The 21,764-nt window shown below is 40.9% G+C and overlaps 1 protein-coding gene across 2 annotated transcripts; it reads left to right on the top strand.

The window, feature by feature from the left end:
* Positions 1–344: 344 nt before the first annotated feature.
* npepps (aminopeptidase puromycin sensitive) lies at positions 345–21,764 on the top strand. 2 transcript variants are annotated; one of them, XM_026172084.2, is made up of 23 exons: positions 345–731; positions 2,417–2,501; positions 2,689–2,766; positions 2,930–3,051; positions 4,450–4,557; positions 5,572–5,772; positions 6,000–6,096; positions 6,180–6,213; positions 6,833–6,947; positions 8,734–8,898; positions 10,624–10,728; positions 10,815–10,875; positions 10,961–11,070; positions 11,269–11,332; positions 11,665–11,801; positions 12,998–13,132; positions 15,335–15,554; positions 15,964–16,106; positions 17,704–17,760; positions 17,912–18,019; positions 18,503–18,658; positions 18,914–18,961; positions 19,810–21,764. In XM_026172084.2, exons 1-23 carry the CDS (start codon positions 609–611, stop codon positions 19,954–19,956), a joined length of 2,619 nt encoding a protein of 872 aa, XP_026027869.1. In that variant the 5' UTR covers positions 345–608; the 3' UTR covers positions 19,957–21,764. The 2 variants fall into 2 exon arrangements, with proteins under 2 accessions (XP_026027869.1, XP_026027870.1); XM_026172085.2 differs by having other exon boundaries at positions 11,662–11,801.

The following is a 21,764-nucleotide window of genomic DNA, read 5'->3' as shown; positions in this document are numbered from 1 at the left end:
ACATGCTGATCACCTACAGACCCCCTGTTTAAAAGTTGTTCTAATCTTCGATGTCCATTTAACGATCTGAGATCTGATTGGTACGTCCCAGATTGTACAACAACAAAATATCAATATCAACAACAAACATGTGTAACAAATTTCAGTTTGTTCATTATTTCGCTGGGGGGAAAGGGATTTAAATTAATATACTGAAACAGAAAACACACAAAAAGCATGAAACTGTATAAAAATCTTTCTGTCAAAGGTTTTTGATAATATTACTGTCGCGTGTATGTACAGTTTGTGCGTGACCACACACACACACGCTCAGTGAGTACGTTGGAACGTGATGACGTCGCATGTCTGTAGGTCGACGCAGGGTTAGTGGAGTTGTTTGGGCTGTGAGAGGAGAGATCCGTAGCTGGCAGTGCTGGGAGGGTTTCAATTGATGTTGTTGCTTCTGGGCCGCACGATTCCGTTGTCATTCGCCCAGAGTCACTACTTGCTGCCAATCCTCACTGTCGAGGCTCGTTGTAGCCAGATCCGTGTTAATAAAACTCAGAGCGATAGCCAGCATTACACACAGCACCGTCTTCGTGAGCTCAAGCAACCAAAATATAGGAACCATGCCCGAAAGGAGGCCCTTCGTACGGCTACCTACTGACGTTTACCCCGTCAACTATGGTTTGTCTTTGAAGCCTGACCTGATCGACTTCACGTTTGAAGGCAAGCTGGAGGCTTTGGTGGAGGTATGTTGACCACGACACCCCCGTAGATACACAAATGGATTTATCTGTGCATGGCGGAGATCTCGTTATGTAATCTGACCAGCTAACGTTACCAGTTGCTAGCTAATTACGACAAATTGTTAGCCACTAGCCCACTAGCTGTCATTATTGCACGCGTTAGCTAATGTAAGCTGCAACGTGTTAAATGTTCTGACGGGCTCAATTTGTCCGAATTAAACCAGTGGATGAAAAAGAAACAACCACGTTATGTTTCTGTGACTAACAGTAAGCTGATCCGGACTAGCTAGCACAACAGTCCCGTGCCGCAGAGTTGCACTCTCATGTTAGCCTAGCTACCTGTTAGCCATCTGCCAGTGGCAGGCAGTGCGCTAAGTTGAGGAGCTTGGTGGATACCAGCGACGGTAACCTCTCGTAGTAACATCCCATTGCTTTTGAAGATGATACTTAATAATTGGCGATTCGCGAATTTGGTAGAGCGCTATCTAGCACCCAGCCAATACTCACTAGTGTTTGCTAAATCATGGCAACATCGTGTAGCCCCCTCCCACCCCAGTCCCACTAATACGGTTGAACTAGGTGAAGTTGTACATTAACACACACCGTGAGGACAGTAAAATGACAAAGTTTTAAAAGTCCTTTCGGTACGTTTGCTACTGTATCTTGTGCTCACTTGTATCTATCGATAAAATGGCTGTACTTTGTAGACTGGATACTATGTAGGACGGAAAAAGCGACTCTGTTTGTTTAACTTGTGTATAAATGGTCCCATTGTCCAGACACCTGTTGGTTGAGTGTGCTAAAACCTGCGCCTGGTTGTAAACAGTTACTTAACGCACATTTTCACAGCAATCAAGTCAGATCACAGACGCTGTCTAAACATGCACCATTTCCAAGATTAACCTTATATGCTTTATGATATGCTTACACCACTAATGGTAGTGTAAAGTGCTTCATTGTCAGGAAGAGTCATCTGTTAAAAAGATTAACAAGACACTGGCAAACCTTTGGTACAAAAGGGAACCTGGAAAAACAACACAACAAATGTTTACATGACGTAATAGCCAACCACTAATTGTGCGCAAATTCTATAAGGTGTTGTTGCAAAAGCGAAGCACAGGTACAGTTTTTTCCATGAAGAATCCTGGACAACTTGGGTTTTTATGCAAACTGATTAACTGTGACATGGTTTGCCCATTAAAATTAGACTCCAAATGCCTTTAAAGAGTTTGCTTTTTTTAAATTGGTAAAATGACCAGTTCAGATTTGGTAGACAAACAAACTTGTACACAAGTACTGTATACTCTCAGCTTCCATGTATCTTCAATAACATTGCCACAAACTGTGAATGTTTGTGGTTTTCCCTCTATGTTGGGGATTAACGTCTGCTTTTTGCACACAACTCAGAGTCCCCTAGTTGTGTTTTTGTTTTCATTTCCCTTCACTAACTATTGTTTCCCTTCAACGCTGTATTTTTTATCTGTACATTAGATTTGCTGTGTTTGCAATCTAAACAGGTTCAATTTGAATTCACAATCACTGGTACGGTTTGGTCCATTGATGTAGTTCCAAAATTAAACTTGAACTCTTCCTGATACTTGGATGCAGCTGCTGTGATTTACTGAAAATGTAGAAATTAAGGCACAGCAAAGAGTCTAAGTTGACGTGTTTTATGTCAATATTTACAGGTTACACAAGCTACAAATCAGATTGTGATGAACTGTGCTGACATCGACATCATCACAGCTTCCTTTGTACCACAGGGAGGAGAAGGTGGGGGTCAGACTCAGGGAAACCTTGTTTTTGCTTTTATAAATGGCATTGTTGTGAATAGCATTGTCACTTCTAGCCATCTTATTTGATTTCAGGATTGAAAATTCTTAATAGCATCATTCCCCAAAGCCAACAGCGTGAGTTCTCAACATGTTCTGATCTTCTTTTTAAAATTTGTCCCTTTTAGAAATTAATGCGACGGGATTTAACTACCAAAATGAGGATGAGAAAGTCACCCTTTCATTCCCTAGTGCTCTACAGAAAGGTAAGAAGAGACTGTTGGCTGTCCCTGCTTCTGAAGCAACCGTCTGTATGACTGTTAAGAACAACAAGGACGATCATGCAGATGATCATTACTGTTATTATTCACCTCCCCTGTGGTGATGGCTGTACAAACAGTGTGTCTCTCTCTGTGCACGTCACCCCAGGCTTCGGCACATTGAAGATCGACTTTGTCGGGGAGCTGAACGACAAAATGAAAGGATTCTATCGAAGTAAATATACATCTCCTACTGGAGAGATTCGCTATGCTGCTGTCACACAGTTTGAGGTGAGTGAGTGGCCTCAATGAAAAATACTTGAAGTTGTGTGTATTGCTTAACACTTTAGTTGCCTGTGTTGCAAAACAGAGGCATGCAAGTCATGTGGCTGTTTTTGCTATTCAGAGTGGTCTCTCACAGTTTGTTCTATTTGATACGCTCTAGTTTTGCTTGTCAGAAGTTGGCCAATTAAGCACAGACACTGACCAGGACACCTTTATCAGAACCCACTGTGCAGGAAATCAGGCTGTAATTTACATGCAGGCTTTTCTTCTGCAGCGGGTGCAGCTTGAGGATAAAGAGGATCTTTCTTTATACGGATGCATTTTGGCAGATTGTTTCTTTTTCACCTCAAAGTAAATGCTGTAAAAATGTCCTATACACTCAAAGTATTTTGTGCGTGCCAAGTTTTTCTGTATTTGCTTGTGATAATTTCTGCTAAACACAGTCACTGATCGAGTGAGACAACTATCGAAAAGCTCACTCAAGTGTGCTTTTCCTTGTTCTCATGTTGGGCTTAAGATTTTTCAGGAAGCAGTTCTTGCACCACTTACAGTAACTTAACAAGTTGTCATCAACTCTATTTTCTTCACTTCACATAACTCTCACCTGTTCCTCTGCATGTGAGTTCGTGAGGAGCTACACTCACAATTAAAGAGAAAGAAAAAGCTGAAAAAGTGAAAATTTTCACCCTCGGCTGAAGTGAAACAAGTGCAAAAAAAATCTATGCAGATCTAATTTCCTATTATTCAGCGTACCTATCTTGCTTCTGTTTGGATTTATTTTCAAAGAAATACTTATAGTGTATACGATATGCTTTAAGAAGATGGGATAGCTTAAGTAAAGGCCAGGGTCTCATTTGTGATTAAAATGATGACTCCAGTCAGCTGTTCACAAAAAGGGAGCAGTGAAAGTTGAGCTTGAGAGCGAAGTTCGACCACACTCGCTCAAATGCATCCATGCTTGTATACTTACGTCAGTCACTCCAACTGGCCAAGCTTGTTGGTTTGGGAAACATAGAACTGTCATTTATCTAAAAGAAGCATATGCCATAGGTATGTTTCTGTACATCAGGAAACAGGTTACATGACCACGCCAAAAATGTTCAGTTGAATTGTTTCCTGCTAAAAATAAGTGTAGGACTGTCACTCTGCAAAAATGAAGGCGTGTATAGATAATTATGTATGTTGGTTCAAGTTTCTATTTGTGACAGTTACTGGTAAACTTAATGTAAACATTAAGTGAAGTGAAGTCTGTTGCAGCTGGTGTCACACAAAAAGAGCAGAAGGTGGAATATGAGAGGCTGTGTGTGATCTGAAGGTAAACACAGCCTGGCCTCGTCTGGACCCAACACCTCGTCTCACAATCTGTCCTTTTCCCCTCTGCCCCTCACACCCCTGTTTCTCCAGGCCACGGATGCTCGCAGAGCTTTCCCCTGTTGGGATGAGCCAGCTATCAAAGCCACCTTTGACATCACTTTGATAGTTCCCAAGGACCGAGTAGCCTTGTCAAATATGGTACGTGTCATATGTCCACTCCTCCCTCCGAGGAAGTGACGACCCCACAGTGACCAAGTCACTCTCTGCTGCCAGGGTTCCTTTATGCATGTCTGTGTTTTCCCTCCTTTCTTTTCCCTCTCTTTTTTCTGTGTAGCTTACATAACAGAGGGCAGACAGTCACTGTGTACTCTTCCTCTGGCTAAATATGAACAGCTCTGTGTGAAGTCTAACTACTGTATACATACAGTTTTGTCACTATAAGGAAATTTTAGTAAGTATCATGTGTTTATTTTGTATACTGTTTTCTGCTATTTTAACTGATCGACTTTACAGCCTAAATGAATCAGACAGCATCATCTGGCTCTGATTATTTCAAACGCAGCACCCCTCCAGGCTGACGCGGTCCATCTGGGCAGTGACCGTGAAGTTAAATTTGGCTCTTTCTGACAATTTAATACGAATGACATTAATGCACTCTTTCTTTAATAATGACATTTTTATGGCTTCTTTTAGTAGAAAGGATAAAAAATAGTTGTAAATGAATGGAAAGAAAAAGAAAGACAACTGTAATCATAGGACCCCGGATAATGGTATTAATTGAAAGACTAAAACTGTCATGCAATTATGAACTGCGCACAGACATAGGCTACTCCATCTCGGGACCTTTTTGTGTTACATGCCTGCTGCAGTTTATTTTCTGCTTTGACCTCTAAAGTTGTGAGAACAATGTTATTTCTGCAGTCGCTGTCAACTCTTTCAAAATGTGTCCTACTCAGTATTTATTTAAGACGATCGTTTATTTGTGAACTTGGCAATAGAGCAGAATAGAACAGATTAGAATAACCCTTTTTGTAGAGTGTTAGGGTTACTTTTGGGATAAACCAAAGGGTTTTGATTTATACAGTCAGTTACTCGTTGCTTCTATATTTTGTCAATCAGCTGGTTAAACGGAGTCATTTTCAGTACACACTTCAGCCATATTCACTTCTGAGAATATTTAGTTTTTTAATTTTGCATCGATCTTCTCTCCAGAATGTCATTGATCGAAAGCCACACCCAGATGATGAAAACCTTGTCGAAGTCAAGTTTGCCACCACGCCCATCATGTCCACATACCTTGTAGCTTTTGTCATTGGTGAATATGACTATGTGGAAAGCCAGTCATCAGATGGTGTAATGGTACGCGTCTATACACCGGTTGGAAAGGCTGAACAAGGGAAATTTGCCCTGGAGGTAAGGCTGTTGTTGAAACATACCACATTTACAGAGCTGAACCCAACCTGTCGCTTTATTCACTGCATAATTTCTTTACCTTGAAGTAAAAAGTTTGTCCGTAAGCAGAATGAGAAAACAGACAAATTAACCAGCGTTTATATGACGTGGATCTGCTGGATGGTTACTGACACAGAATCAAACACAAGTGCTTTTCCTTTTTATTTTCTTTCATCTTTTTATTGCAGGTTGCAACTAAGACCTTACCTTTCTACAATGACTACTTCAGCGTTCCTTATCCGCTGCCTAAAATTGATCTCATAGCTATTGCTGATTTCGCTGCTGGTGAGTAGCTCTAGGTTCTTACATGTGGAAGTTTGGAAATGGTTAAAGTCGAACTGAAACACTTTCTTCTTCCTCCCATTCAGGTGCCATGGAGAACTGGGGCCTTGTTACCTACAGGTAAGCTTTACAAAACACAATAAGATATTTTAACTTGGCTAAATTCAGAGTGAGTGTGTCCATAGTATTTATAATGAATAGGCATGTAATAATAGCATAACTACAAGCAGATAAAGTCTGTTTCCACCCAGGATATAATTTCTAGAGGCTGTGGCTCAGATGGGAGATTTTCCATCTCTCTGTTTTCTGTCATTGTAAATGTAATGTCTTTGGGTCTTGGGCTGTTAATTAGAATAAACAAGCACTTTGAAAATGTTTCTGTGAAGTCTATGAAATTGTGGTTTGCAGCCTGCTCTGACATTTATAAACTATGTGATTAAACATGAGTGTAATCAGGCTTTAACAGTTGTTAGACTCATTTTTCTTTATGGATGACGGCCCTAATGGCTTTTTAATTGCTTTGTGCTTAGCTGAATGTGCCACCACCTGTTAGGTATTCAGCTGCTATCTGATTTGCACAGAGCCGCATTCATCTAGCATCCTCAAATAGATTGAAGTGCCTTGATAAACTGCACAGAAGGCGATGGGACTGTAGAGAGATGAGCGAGGGCAAAGGTTGCAGACGAATCGTCGACCTTCAGCCGTCTTTGTATTAACCTCGAGTTTCTGCTGTTTTCAGGGAGACGGCATTGCTCATTGACCCGAAGAACTCCTGCTCATCCTCCAGGCAGTGGGTGGCACTGGTGGTTGGACATGAACTTGCCCACCAGTGGTTTGGAAATTTGGTCACCATGGTAAAAAAAAAAGCTATAAACTGACACCAGTTACACACACGCAGAACAGAAAATTATGTATTCCTGTTAAAAGCGTAACAAATGTAGTAATAACAAAACAAAAACACGAACTGTTTTATAAACTAAGTTGAAGAAGACAAAATGTAAATCTCTGGAGAAATCAGTCAATCTTATTTATTTGGTCTTAATCTCTAAACTGTCCTCAGGTGTTTGGTTACACAGTCCTTCAATTCACGGCATTAAGAAAATGTCTCGACGCTGCACTCTCCATAAGAATGTGAAACTCATATCAAGTATTTGATTTGTATCTCAAGATATTAGAAAAAGTAGTGCCTGACTTATTTTTTTGTCATGCTCTTTATGCATACTGTATAAATAGATATGCATATGACTTAAAATATCTGTATATGTAATGTGTTTATAATACATTAAGTCATTTTTACACCATTATATAATATTATCATTTATTTTTCTCATATCTTTATTGTAATTTTCTTTTATACAACAGAAAGCAGATATTTAATGAACATAGCTGTCACAATGATACAAAAAAATCTTGCAAGTAATAGGGACAGGATTCCCCCTTTTTTCATGAATAACCTCCGCCTCCACTCCGTATGTTCATCTATGGCTTCCAGATATTCAGAAAGTCCCGTTGTTTGCCCTTGGCAGTGTATATTAGTATGTGGTACTGAATCCAATACATATCCTATGTTTTAGAAAGTGACTGCTGTGTGAACGGTCAGGTCGCATTAAATCCGTCTTTTACGTCACTGACACAAGACAGACGCTAATTATCAGCGCCAGAGAAGACATGGTGAACGCTTCCTGGCCATCCAGTGTAGATGTCAGTGAAACTGTTGGGAAGACAACGTTGGAGAAACGTGAACATTTTATTTGTACTGTGTAATCTGCAGATTCTGACAGAAATCTGCAGCTATCCTTTGAAGCAGCGCTCCTCTAACACAATAATAAGGATCATTATTAGGTTATTTACATTATTATGTAAATAACAAAATAACTTAAAGCAAAATTGGGAAACATGAAGTCTGAAGTCTTTATATTAAGGCCATCAGTCAAACAATACTGTTGCTCTGGGTCTAAACAGAGCGCGTTGTGTGTGACGTCTTCTTTTGCGCATGCGGGCGCTTTGAGCGTTCACACTAGAGCGCGTTTGCTGTCACATTTTATTTGTAGCGTGAACAAGCAGACAAAAAAATCGGATTTGATCAAAAAATCTGAATTGAGCATTAAGACCTGCAGTGTGAACGTAGCCTTACTCTTTCCAAGCCTGGAGAATCTGGAATTTCCTTCTTTCAGAGTCCCATGGAAGGTGCATCCATACTCCAACATAGTGCATTGGCTTTTCTGGCTTGAAGTAGTCCACAGTCTAGTAATTTGGTCTGCTTCTTTTATTGAGCTACGTACTACCCTGCTTGAGCTCTTCTTGTTACAGGTTGTGGTTATCTTCATTTTTACCTGCTCTAACGAAGGAATTTCCTATGATTGGTGGATAAATTGATAGATATCCAAACGTATGTTAGCCTTTAATGTAGGTAATGTAGCTTTGGGGTGCAGTTTGAAGATGATCGTTTTTAACTAGAGTTGCAACGATGTGAAGGAACTTTGTCCATAATGGGAAACAAACGAGTAAATGTTTCCTTTTTTACCTTTGGGAAACTCGTCGTGCTTCAGGAACGACTGTAATTTGTTTGGTTGTGCTCCGTTAGTTTTGAAGGACTTGGAGGACGGTCTCGTCTTAGTGCCTGTCTGTGTTTGTGTGCAGGAATGGTGGACCCATCTGTGGCTCAATGAGGGGTTTGCATCCTGGATTGAGTATCTGTGTGTGGACCACTGCTTCCCAGAATATGACATCTGGACTCAGTTTGTCTCGGCCGACTACACCCGCGCTCTGGATCTGGACGCGCTGGACAGCAGCCATCCCATAGAGGTGAGCTTTGAAATTCAAGATGTATGCAGGGAGTCACTTAAAAAAACTTTTTGTCTCTTTGGAGGAAAAAAGTGATTTTATTGATACCATATCGCTAGGGTGTAAGCCCACCTTAACATCTGGATTTCACATTCACAACTCACATAATCTTTTCCAGGGCTCTAGACGAACTTTTTGCCATGGGCGTGCCGGTATGCCTAACTTTAAGAAGTTAGGCGTACCGGCACAAAAGTTAGGCGCACACAAATTTTATAATAATTGATATAATATAATGTGTTTTTCTGGATACACTGTGCTTTTTCAGCATTCAAAGATTGATGCCACCGTGTCAGAGCACTGGCTATGAATTTCAGAAGGATCAGGCCTTAACAGAAAAGTGAGCAATAGTTCTTTTCCTATTACAGCTACATCCACGTCTGTGGTGCCTAGGCTGCTCACTAGGGCTGCGTATCATCACTGATTTCTATAATCCATTCGATTCTGGTTTTTAAAGTCCCGATTCGATTCAACTTGGCCTCAGACAGTCAGAAATATTATAACTCTGATCATTTACCAGCACTGACTTCATCAGAATTGTGAACATCACAGCAGATGCCTTTGTGTGAAAGTAACTGAGAATAAAACAGAAAAACATGAAGGAGATTTTCCTGGTCTGGCTTTTTATAGCAGATAACCTTAAAAATATTCTACAATGTTCTGCATATAAAGTTTAAATTTCTTCAGTATTGACCAACAGAAAAAACAGGCTTTCTTGTCCGAGGTCATTTAAGTGAAAAAGAAAAAGCGCTGTGAACAGCGGTAGACTGGTGGGTAATAAGCCAATGAATAATACAGAAAACAGAGATTGGAGATGGGAACTGTTCTTGAAGTACAGAGAGAGAGAGCGAGCTAGCTGTGCATGAAGTGTGATTTTAATAGTCGTGGAAGCAAAATTCATGACGACATTGATCAAATGTGAAGCGCAGTTTGCTGCTTCTTTTGCTGCTGGCTCGGTGAATTTTGGTTGGAGAGACAAAACCTGCAGCTCAGAATCAGCGCAAAAAGATGTAATCACAGCGCGGACCGGACGCATCAGAATCGCTGAGCTCCGACAGCGTGTCCGTCTGCGGGCCGGCGGGTGAGAAAGCCAAGAAAGACAAAGTTGATCCTGATGCGTCGGTCTTTGTTTACGTCTTTGTGTGGAGTCCGTGTACCTGCTCTCATCTGCTGTTTGGTTGTTGAAATGGTTTTGTGAGCGTTAATCTGAGAATCTGGCGTTTCTGGCAAAACACAGTTATATTTAAAAGTCGATTCAGGATTTAATGAATTGATATCGCTTTATTCAAGCTACTCACCTCCCACTTCCACCTGCACTTTCAACTGGACCACGGCCAATCAGAGCGGTCCCGCCCCTGACTATCTCTGATTGGTTTAGTCCACGATAGGGGCAAAATGTGTGTCTGTTGTTGACCACAGGGAAGGTTGCAGATTTTTTTTTTTTTTTTTTTGCTACCTGAACAGTTGGTCGCACAGGTGCAACCAACTTTTTTTTTTTTAGTCGCACCACTGAAAAATTTGGTCGCATTTGCGACCATATTGGTCGCACTCTAGAGCCCTGTTTTCTTAATTACTGAGTGTGTTGAAGGACAGATAAAATTAGATGTATTAAGGTCTGTGTGTGTTGCTGTGTATGGCCTTCTGTCAGCTTTGTAACACCCACTTATGGTTTTGTGTTTTGCTCTCAAGGTGAATGTGGGCCATCCATCAGAGGTCGATGAAATCTTTGATGCCATCTCCTACAGCAAAGGAGCATCTGTGATTCGCATGTTGCACAACTACATCGGAGATGAGGTTTGTTGTCTGATGTGGTATCTGTCGTCGTTTCCAGTCTGATGTTTAATATTTATGAATGTACTTGTCTTTCTCTTTCGTTGAAGGACTTTAGGAAAGGAATGAACGCCTATCTTTTGAAGTTCCAACATAAAAATGCATCAACAGGTGAGCGCACATGCAGGAAATACTTCCCCTTTACGTCAAGTTGTTGTGTGGAGTCACTCTTTTGACTTCTTCCTGTCTCCCACAGAGGACCTATGGGACTGTTTGGAACAGGCCAGTGGGAAACCCATTGCTGCAGTGATGGGCTCATGGACCAAGCAAATGGGCTTCCCCATAATAGCCGTCGACCAGGAACAGGTGAGCTGTCTAATCTGATTGTTTGACTCAGGTCATGCACTTATATTTGTTGAAGTTGATTTTGAAACTGGCCTAAACCAACACAGTGACATGAACACATTCATTCTACACCTACAGTTTTCTAGTTGAGCGTTTGGTTCTTTTCTGCTGTGACATTCATGCGTGCCTTGACTGTGATATTCATGATATTATTTTTAGCAAGGTGATGACTGCGTCCTCAAGATATCGCAGAAGAAGTTCTGTGCCAGTGGACCACATAATGGTGAGTGTTTGTCACGGACATGTCCAAAAAATGTGGATTTACCAAATCCATTAGATGCAGTGGTTAACAGATTCGGTTAGCAAGCGTAAGGTCACTGGTTCAATTCCAACCCCTTCAGGGTTGTGTCAGGAAGTGTATCTGGCTCAAAAATGTGCTGAATAAGAAAATGTGTAGCTGCCTGTTGTGGGAATCCCTTGTAACAAGGGAACAGCTGAAAGTAGCTAGCTAGCTAAATGTAGACCTAAGGTTGCTTTTTAATGAGCTAAAAAAAGAAAAACACTTTGAATCTAATCCTCCTGTGGTGGCTCCATCATTTGTCTGCTGAACAGAAGAAAACTGCCCCAGCTGGATGGTCCCCATTAGTATTTGTACCAGTGAGGACCCCAAATGCACCAAGCTCAAGGTTCTGCTGGACAGACAGGAGACCACCATCACTCTGAATAGTGTTGGCCCAGACCAGTGGATCAAGGTGAGGTCCCTAAGCAATAATATCCTGCACTGAAAATGATGCCACCACCAAAACGGTAAAATACTTCAGCCAAAAAGTTACAACCCCAGATTTTGCAGCAGATGATACATGTTTACAGCCATGTGCAAAAAATCAGATTGGACCTCTGCCGGTTTCAGTCTTCATGACAAGTGTACAGGGGTTACCCTGCATTTTAGCTTCAATAACGCTTCAAAATAGGGGTGTGGCTACTTTGGCTAGCACATGGATCCTGACACAGTCTGCTAGATTTCTTTGGTAATTTAAGTTTTGTGGTGTTGGTATCATTTTAAGCATTTTAATGACAAATTCTATGATATACTCTGGGGTTGTTGTACTAATGGCCCATCTAAAAGTCTAATATTTTATCTTTACATAACCTTCTGTATACATATATAAAGATATCTGAAGCAGTAGTATTAATTTTCCTGTAGGCCAGAGTGCATTCCAAGATATGCGTAGTAAGACCTGAGTGAAGATGTCATTTGCGTTGTTTGTAAATTGCTCGATTGTGTCATTTCGACCCTTGCAACAGCTGCAGACTGAGTTTAAGAATTAATGAGAGAAGATGCGTCAGTCTGTCGTCTTTTCATTAAAAGTAACTTTTAAAGTTGAAATAAAGTTAACAGACTGAGCTCCTTATTGTCAGCTGGAAGGACGAGCTGTAAGCATCACAGAGTCAAATAACCCAGTTCACTCTCAAAGGAACAGGTTAAGCAGCTATATTTATTCTTTTGTGTGGTCATTAAAATAATGACCACGGTGTAAATTGGCAAGGACAACGATGGACTTGTTCAGCTGCTTATAAATGTGACTTGCAAATTAACAGTTCCTCGGGAAGTAAGCATGGTAAATGCTTTTAAATGGGTCAGTGCTTCACAGCTGATGCAAACAATATGTTGAAATCCCATTACTGCTAGATCTGACTATAGGTATCCAGTGCAGTTTAGAGTCAGTAGTGGAGAATAGTGATTGGAGGCCTGCTGTTCACTATTGTCTCATTTTTATTCACCTAAGAAATAATTCACTCATCACAGCAAGCTTATTGTTGATTATTCTCTTGATAGTGTGTTATTCTGATAGTGTGTAAGGCTCAGCACTCAGTGTAAAGGGTAAAAATGTTAAGAGCCCAAATTTCCCACAGTCTGACTCAGACTTGTCTTTCTGCTGTTTTCCAGATCAACCCTGGCACTGTGGGCTTCTATCGCATCCAGTACAGCTCGTCCATGCTGGAGAGTTTGCTCCCAGGCATCAGAGACCTCAGCCTGCAGCCTGTGGACCGACTGGGACTGCAGAATGACCTCTTCTCCCTTGTAAGCCACACACACAGCTGGGAAACAAAACAATTAAAGAATAGTATTTCCTTCATTTTGTTCACAGCAGAATGTAATTGGCTGCAAAGCTAACTGCTTGTGAATGTAGAAAGGAAATCCACTCCCTTCCAGAGTAAACAACCACCTGATTTACAGTACAAGGGAGCAGGAAGAGTGAAGAGAAAATGTGGGACATGAACGTGGAAAAAAACAGATAGTCAAACAAGTACAACTGTTTCTTATTGGTAGATTTATGTATTCCACGATCTGAAATTATAATCAAAGAGTGGACCTGACTAATTGGGAATAATGAGCAGATCTAGCTAATGAAGCTTGTTTTTTCTGCTTTGTGTCTCTTTTTTAAAGCGGCGCATTTATTGTGTCTTTAATCAAGCTCAACAGTTTTCAGCTAGAAAGAGACAAAAGTGTTTTCTAATGACCGGTTTTGTAACACTGTCAACTTCTATTAGCAGCATGTCTCTGTATGCCTCCATCGATATTTAATTTAAAATTGTGAATGGCTTATGATGTATCTTTCTCTTAATTATTGTGAACACTTCTGAACACAATGTTTTTAGAGGTCAGTGACAGAAGCAGATTTTTCCAGAGCTACATGGCCCTCATGTTGAGCTTCTAGACACTAAAGCTGGTAAAAAGTAAATTTGTGATTGACTCTCGGTATCATCACCTTGAAGATAAATATAAATATCGCTGACCCTGGATTTAAATGAATACTGAGCTAATGTGTTGCATTACTGTAAATTTCACCACATTACTGGAAACTAATCAGTTTATGTTGCACTAAACCTAGTGCCTAGTACAGTATTTCCTACAACCTTTGAATAACATAATTAAACTTGAATTTGTTTGCGAGACATTTGACAAAAGCGTAACTTGAGCAGCACCGCATGTTTAAAAACTGCAAAATGCACAAAGGTCGACAGATCGTCACTTCCCGAGCAGTCCTTACTTTGAATAACATTACAGCCTCCTGGTTTTTAAACATCTTTCTCCACCTCTGAGTCCCACGTTACCATTTTTCTCTCTTTGGGAAATCCAGCAGCTATACATTTAGCTAGCAGATTCCTTTTTTGGCAACTTGCATAGAAACATTGTCTGTTTGGTATTTGTTGAGCAAAATGAAATGACCTGCTATCTAAGATATTATTCTGTTTGTGCTCACGAAAAGTGCTTTTTAGATGGATCAGCTCACAGAGATGTGTTGAAGCTATAAGCTGGCCTTGGGATGTCATTACTTTCCTATTACTGAGCCAGTATCACCATGTTGTTACTGGGAGCAACACCAGGCTGCAAAATGAACTCTTTGATAGTAATATACATTAATCTGGCTATGAGATCTAAATAGTCATTACTGAAGGTGCTGGAACCTGGTTCCAGATTCTTCTGGCCCACTTTAACTCCCAGCTATCACATTTTATGTGATTTGATTCCAAGCTGACTTGGTTTTGTTGTAACAAGTTAAACGCACTGGCAAACTCTTCATTCGTCCTCTGCTTCCTTCCCACTGGCTCAACACAAAGTGGTTTTGGATTCATATCAGACCTTTATGCTTCCTTCTTTACTCCTACACAATCTGCAGCTTTATCAAAGGATTGGAATTTTCCTGAACTTTATTGCAGGCAAATTAGATGTTGACACTGTGTGATAGGAGTAATGTTCACAAGATCAAACGGCGGCTAATCATAAACCTGTTGAGTTGTTCTGCTTTGAAAGCGAACAACTCAACAGGTTTTGTGCGTCTTCATTAAACTAAAACTTATTGTTTTGCACGTTAAAAACAAGCTCATGTGGACGTGATGGCCGTATGGTGACAAAAAGTGCTCGTTTGTTCATATCTCTTCTCTTTTTGGAAACATATTCTAACCCTGAGCTCAAACATGCCACACACAGTCACTTTACTGGAAAAGCATTTCTTCTGACCCTGAGGCAGTTCAGGAAATGGATCCACGTTTCTTAGAAAAAAATCCATTCTTCGTTTTCTATGAAATGCTTTATTGTTAGTGTTAGTACCGTTGTTGCACAGCTTTTCCTTTGCACCTGCAGTTTGAGACTTCAAATGTGGTTATAAAGTAAATTTTCGTACAGAAACCTTTCACCTTGAAAAACTATAACATCCACCATGAAGCACAAGGCTTTCATCCTGCCGGGATGTTTTCGTTTCTAATTGATTTGTGGCCTCAGTCTCGTGCAGGGATGATCAGCACAGTGGAGGTGCTGAAGCTGATGGAAGCCTTTGTCAATGAGCCCAACTACACAGTGTGGAGTGACCTGAGCTGCAACCTGGGAGTGTTGTCTTCTCTGCTGTCCCACACCGACTTCCACGAGGAAATCCAGGAGTTCATCCGGGACCTCTTTACTCCCATTGGCCTCAAGCTCGGCTGGGACAGTAAACCGGGGGAAGGTGAGAAGGCGTTGTAGAGAGATTGCATTCAAGGTGTTCACATCTTCCTTAGAGCCGCTCCATTCCTTTCTTGTTATTAATATTAAAATTGAGAGTAGTCTTGTGCAGGAGGAATGTAGAGAGTAGGAAAGTAAAATATTTGACCTTTATTTTCAAACTTGAAAATGTTTTGGTACAAAATAGCAGTAGAAAAAAAAGCTTTTCTTTTTTTTAGGCCATGAGAGAAGCTACCCTGTTATCAGATGAGCTTTTCGGTTACTTGAACTGAACCATATATAACTCGGAACTGTTTGTTTCCACTGTTTCTGCTTTGGAGACAGGTCGGATAAGATGACTGACTGAAATTAGTGTGAAAAAGCTCTGTCCATGAGTAATGGAGTAACCTAAGGGCTATTTTTGTGTGCTACAGGTCACCTGGATGCTCTGTTGAGAAGCCTGGTTCTGGGGAAACTGGGTAAGGCAGGACACAAACCCACACTGGAAGAGGCCCGGCGGAGATTCAAGGATCACGTGGATGGCAAGCAGGTTTTACCTGCGGACCTGAGAAGTCCGGTAAGCTGAGCTTGTGCAGGCACTTTGGCAACGAACAGTGTCAGATGGTATTCACACTGATCAGTATGTTTTGCTTCAATTTGCTAAAAAATAAATCAGATTAATAAAACAAAAAAGTTCCGATTTTAAAATGTGGACATTAGGCTGCAGTCGGGTCTTGCTTGAGCTGAAGATCTTCTTCCACCATTATTTTCTCTTTTTTTAGTATGTTAGGCTTGTTTACTCAGTGAAATAGCCTGCGGACACACACTATGTAAGTCTGTAGTAGTTGGCAGTTCCAGTCAGTCATTTGCACACTGACTGTGGCAAGAACTAGTGAAAAACCCTAAATCTATCTATAAATGAGCCTTCCTGTGTTTTTGTAGTTCATATGTTGTGCTTATATCTAACTCCATATTATGCTGACTCTACTAGAATAACTATTTGACAGTTCAACTTTGAGCCTTATTTATCTCATACTGAGCGTTGGTGCGGCCCCTCAGAGCTCTATATTATGAAGGAAACTCAACACAGATGCGCTGTCTTTGAGCGAGTGAGCTCGACAAAACCTAAAACCCATTTGGAGATGATGGTTATCAACAAGCTGTTAAGAAGAGCTTCATAATTCAGGCTCTCTGCGCCTCGTATTAAAAGGGGCTTTTGTTATTTTAAAGTCTGTAACTCTGGAAATCTCTTTAGCTTGGTATGGCTTAACAACTTGGGCAAATAAAAGGTATCCCCCAGCAGAGAAGCTATATGCTACTTAAACATGCATATATTACATTTTTGAAACACATGTTTTTATACTTTATGTTAATCTGCTGCTGTCTCTTACACATTAGGCATTATAGCAGAACATACACAGAGAAAACTGTCAACCAATAAAATAAATGTACTTGAAACATGCTGTAAATCAAAGAATTAGTGAAACTGGGCTCTTCCAGCCAACTTTGAACTGAAACTCTGAACATAACTTGCTCCTAACAAGGTTACATGTTCAGCATAAGTTACCATGAGGATTTAACCAGGTAAAAACAGAGCCGCTCTCCTCACACAGACAACTGGCTTTAATCTGGTTTTATAGTGCACTCCCCAGCATGTCAGCATGAAACGAGCAGTCTTAATTTTAGTCCACAGTGCTCATGATGACCTTTTATTAGCAACGTCTATTCTCTGTGACATCATACAGAGCCAACGGTATTTAAAAAAAACGCTGTTTGTTGTGAGCATGCACTGTACATATAAAGCATCTTACAGTACAGGAGGTGTGTTCTGTAAGGAGAGGAAAACGGTATGTTTGACCTCCAAGACGATGCCACTGTCACTGGCGAGGTTTGATTGTGAAGATTTGGGTAGAATTTCAATAAAGTGCTGGTCACATGACCTTAGGTCACCTGATCTTTGGTAAAAACGTCACTTTATAAGGGGTAAGATTGTAGGTGCTTATCTCAGACGGGATCAGAAGCTTTCATTTGATTGAAAGTGATTAGAAGATACATGCCGATGGGAAAAAACCTTGAAGGTCCAACAAAATACAGTATAGCAGCATCACCATACTACAGTGTAATTCAGTTAAACGTTATTAAAGGATAATGTCGAAGCATCTTTTTGCCCACAGGTGTATCTAACAGTATTGAAGCATGGAGATAGTGCTACACTGGACACGATGCTGAAGGTAAAACTACATCATGTCTCCATCTTACACTGTGAAGCTTTGAGTGACGTACTCTGTGTCATTTAGCACCAATAATTCCAAAGGAGTTGGATCTGAGTGACTGTAGTTGGGTACTCACGGTCACATTGTGTCTTTGTCACTACTCCCTCAGCTCCACAAGCAAGCAGACATGCAAGAGGAGAAGAATCGAATCGAGCGAGTTCTCGGAGCCATCTCTGCCCCTGATCTCATCCAGAAAGTGCTCAACTTTGCCCTCTCGGTACATAAGACCGTTTAATTGCCGGCTCTCAAGCGTAGTTTTATTTCTCAGGATACAGGAAAAGAAAGGAATGGCGTTTACTTGCAATCATGGTCAAATAAAAAGACCCAGGGGTGTTTTTATTCTGCAAGCTTTTTCGTATGTAACCCTGAGTCGTGTTTTTAGTGTGACTCAACTTATAGATTAGAGTGAGTAAAATTTGGAGTATTGGCTTTAGAAAAGTGTTGCATTTGGCTTTAAGTCCCTGTCAGTGCTGAAGTTACTGTCAGCTCAAAACTAAAGGACGTTACAGTTAAAGCTGCTTTACATGAAAACTGACGGTGGACCGATAAAATTGGATGTTGTGCTTTCTTGTTACAGCTTTAAAGGAGTTGTAGAAAAGTCTGATGATTCTCCAGCTGCAGTGTGATGGAGGCCAACAGGGCTTCTGTCAAATACCACAGCAGCTAATTTAGTTCTCTCTGCATGTTCCCGTCCCAACAGGAAGACGTTCGTCCCCAGGACACGGTTTCAGTAATCGGGGGAGTGGCAGGAAGCAGTAAACAAGGACGGAAAGCTGCCTGGAAGTTTGTCAAGGATAACTGGGAGGAACTTTATAACCGCTACCAGGGAGGATTTCTCATATCAAGGCTTATCAAGGTAGAGAAAGGGCCTGAGGTTTACAGTTTCCTGAGGTTTTCTGGTTATTTCACTGTAAAATACACACACACGCGTGTCTATGCTTTTATGTTTTATTTCATAACTTGGAGTTTGTGTTCGGTCAGGCTACAAATATTTGAATCAGAATCAAAATGTCTTTATTGTCATTGTCACAGGTACAACAAAATTAAAAATGACATCCGTTTTATTTGTTTGTAGTCTGCTCACGTTTGTCTTATTCGTGTGTCTTTGCAGCTCACAGTCGATGGATTTGCTATTGATAAAATGGCTGTGGAAGTCAAGGTGAGCGCTCCCTCTTGTGGGATTTAATTAAATTATATTAATTTTCCAAGTTAGGAAATGAATGGTACAGGGAATGGTTCTTGTGCATTGCTTTTCTACTCAAAGTGTTTTAGCTGTACTTCTACTGTGTGGTGAAATAAACAAAGAGAAAAAAACCCAACAGGATGGATGATTGGATCCTTGCCGCTGATGACCAATCCAGCGTTTTAGGTTAGACTTTGACCCAAAAAGGCTGATAGGTGATTAAAATATTAAATTCCTGTCCTGAAGTCAGGGTCTGTGGCTCTGAGTATCAGGCAAAAATTCAGATTTTGAGAAAACAGTGTGGGTTACTCCATGTGATATTTCCCACCCCATCATATTTCCATCTAACTTTAACAAACAAAGCATCCTTTGGTGTCTTTGGTAGTTGCTTATTAGTTGCTTATTTGCTCTAAGTGGAATTGTAGTTGAAATCGATGCACGCCCACTTCACTCTGCCAGCTGCTACTTTACTCGTTGCCTGCTTGTCTCTGCCTGTTTGCCCTGAGCAACTTCAACCCTACTGCTACGAATACACAAGCATTTTCCCAGTCCAGATTTCTAAATGAGGAAACTGGAAGTCTTATGGAAAATGTTGGCACATGAGAGAAATGCAGATAGAATTCCAAAAGGAGGTTGTAAAAGTGGTTCATGAAGAAATCGAAACTCCACTTTATATACAATGTTATTCTTTGTAGGAGGTTCTGCTTTATTATCTAGATTCTGCAGTGTGATTGTAAATTCAGTTTATTAATCTGATGTGGTGTTATTGTTACTGATATGATGCAACAGGGGGTTAAGGGTTTCCTTCCTTTCTGTCCCTGCAGAGTTTCTTTGAGAGTCACCCGGCGCCAGCGGCCGAGCGTACCGTGCAGCAGTGCTGTGAGAACATCCTCCTCAATGCCGCCTGGCTTAAGCGTGACGCAGAAGACATCCACCAGTATCTACTCCAGCGCAAAGCACCCCCTGTCTGAACTACCAACCCTGTCGCCCCCACTCCCTACCCCCACCCCCAACTACAGACCAGAACGGGAGACCAGAGGGTACTTTGCAGCAGGCTTCATTTCTCTAAAGAAACTGCAAGAAACAAGAAGACAAAGCCAAGAATTGAACAGTGTGTTGGAAACACAGACTCTTTTTACGTTAACAAGCAAAATTCTGTTTAGACAGACCAGGAATGTAGTTTTATCCCCATTCTGCCCATCAGCAGATGACCCATCTGTTAGTCAGCACGCAAGTTTTAAGTCTCGCAAGCACCTCGACCCTCGAAATGATCGCCAACCCTGCTAACGGTCACATGACCAGCCCGTAAACACCCCTTTATCCACTTTGGCTCGTAGCTGAGAAAACTGTGAACCCTGTCCTCCTCTTTCCTGCTGTCGGCCATTCTGAATGCATGAAGTGTCTGAGGTTTGTTTTTTCTTCTTTTTCCTCCCTGCATTTGCTGCTTTAATTATACCACTTAGTCCTCCTTGCTGTGATACTTTCCCACATCCTTGTTTCTCTCACACGTTCCTCCTGGTCTTCCTTCACTTTTGGGCGCTGTGATTGGGTAAACTAAAAAAAACAACCTGGGCAGAATGGGGTTAATAACCATAGTGTGTGTTGTAGTTTCCAACAGCACTGATTCTACATTGCTAATAAATGGTTAGGACGAGGTGAGCAACGCTAGCATGGTACTACATTATAAATTGTATAATGCAAGCATTATTTTATTTTTAAGTTGTTTTGTTTTTGTTGCCAGTATTCCTAGCAAAGAATTAAATGGAAAGGTTCATGGATACCTGTTTCCACTCCCCCCAGGAAGAAAAAACAAACAAACCTCAAGCTTGTTTGTGTTGAGCAGAGGTTGTGTAGTTAAAATCATCCAGATTCTTTATCCTTCTCCCACAATGAAATGACGGTCCAGGCGTGTTTTTATAAAAGCGATGCAGTTATATATTTAAATGTTGCGATAATCCTGTTATGTGAGGACAAGGAAAGAAAAAGATCACAACACTACTTACCGGGGCCTTTTCTTTCTGAAGTAAAATCCTGAAACGCCTCTCCGTAGGGTTGAGAATCCAGCAAGACCCAGTTCGGACTTTTGCGGGCACGACACATCGACGTTGACCCTGCCGTCGACCTCGGAAGCCTTAAACCGGTCGACCGGTTTTGCAGTAAATATTCAGCACTGAAGCGGTGATCATAGGGGACTTCCTCATAAACATCAAATGGATCTAATGTGACAGATTACACAGACTTGTTGAACGAGTATATCTATTATAGAATTTACAATTTGATGTGTTTTTTTGGAAACATACCAACGAGTCGTCTAACCTGTTGTCGAGACCCCGCCCCCTCCCTTGGAACATTTGTTGTTTTTTGGGGTTTTTTTGTTTTGTTTTGGGGTTTTTGTTAAAAAATACAGTTGGTGTTCATTAAAGTGGAAAAGGATTATAAAAACTAATGATGTGAAATCAGTACATGTTGAGTTTTATGAGTGAGGGGGTGAGTGTACGTAAGAATATCATTTTTACCTCGTGCAGCTCCTGTTCCTGTTAACCCTAGCCAGTTTTTTCTTTTCTTTCCTAGTTTGAATTTATAGTATTGTATCAAATCAAACGCACTGAATAATTAATTTCCTTTTTTGAAAAGGGGGCCGTTTAAAAAGGGGACTGCCTGAATGTGTGTGCCTGCTCACAATGTGGCTGAGCATCTTTCTTGAGCACAACTCAAACATGTGTCGCTGAAGTCATTTGTCACAGGAAATTAAAGAGAAAACATATATACAAAAATGAAA

This window comes from Astatotilapia calliptera, chromosome 6 (assembly GCF_964374335.1).
Source record: "Astatotilapia calliptera chromosome 6, fAstCal68.1, whole genome shotgun sequence".
NCBI lineage: Eukaryota > Metazoa > Chordata > Actinopteri > Cichliformes > Cichlidae > Astatotilapia > Astatotilapia calliptera.
The sequence above is the reverse complement of the archived record's forward strand: the minus strand, read 5'-3'. Positions and strand labels throughout refer to the sequence as shown.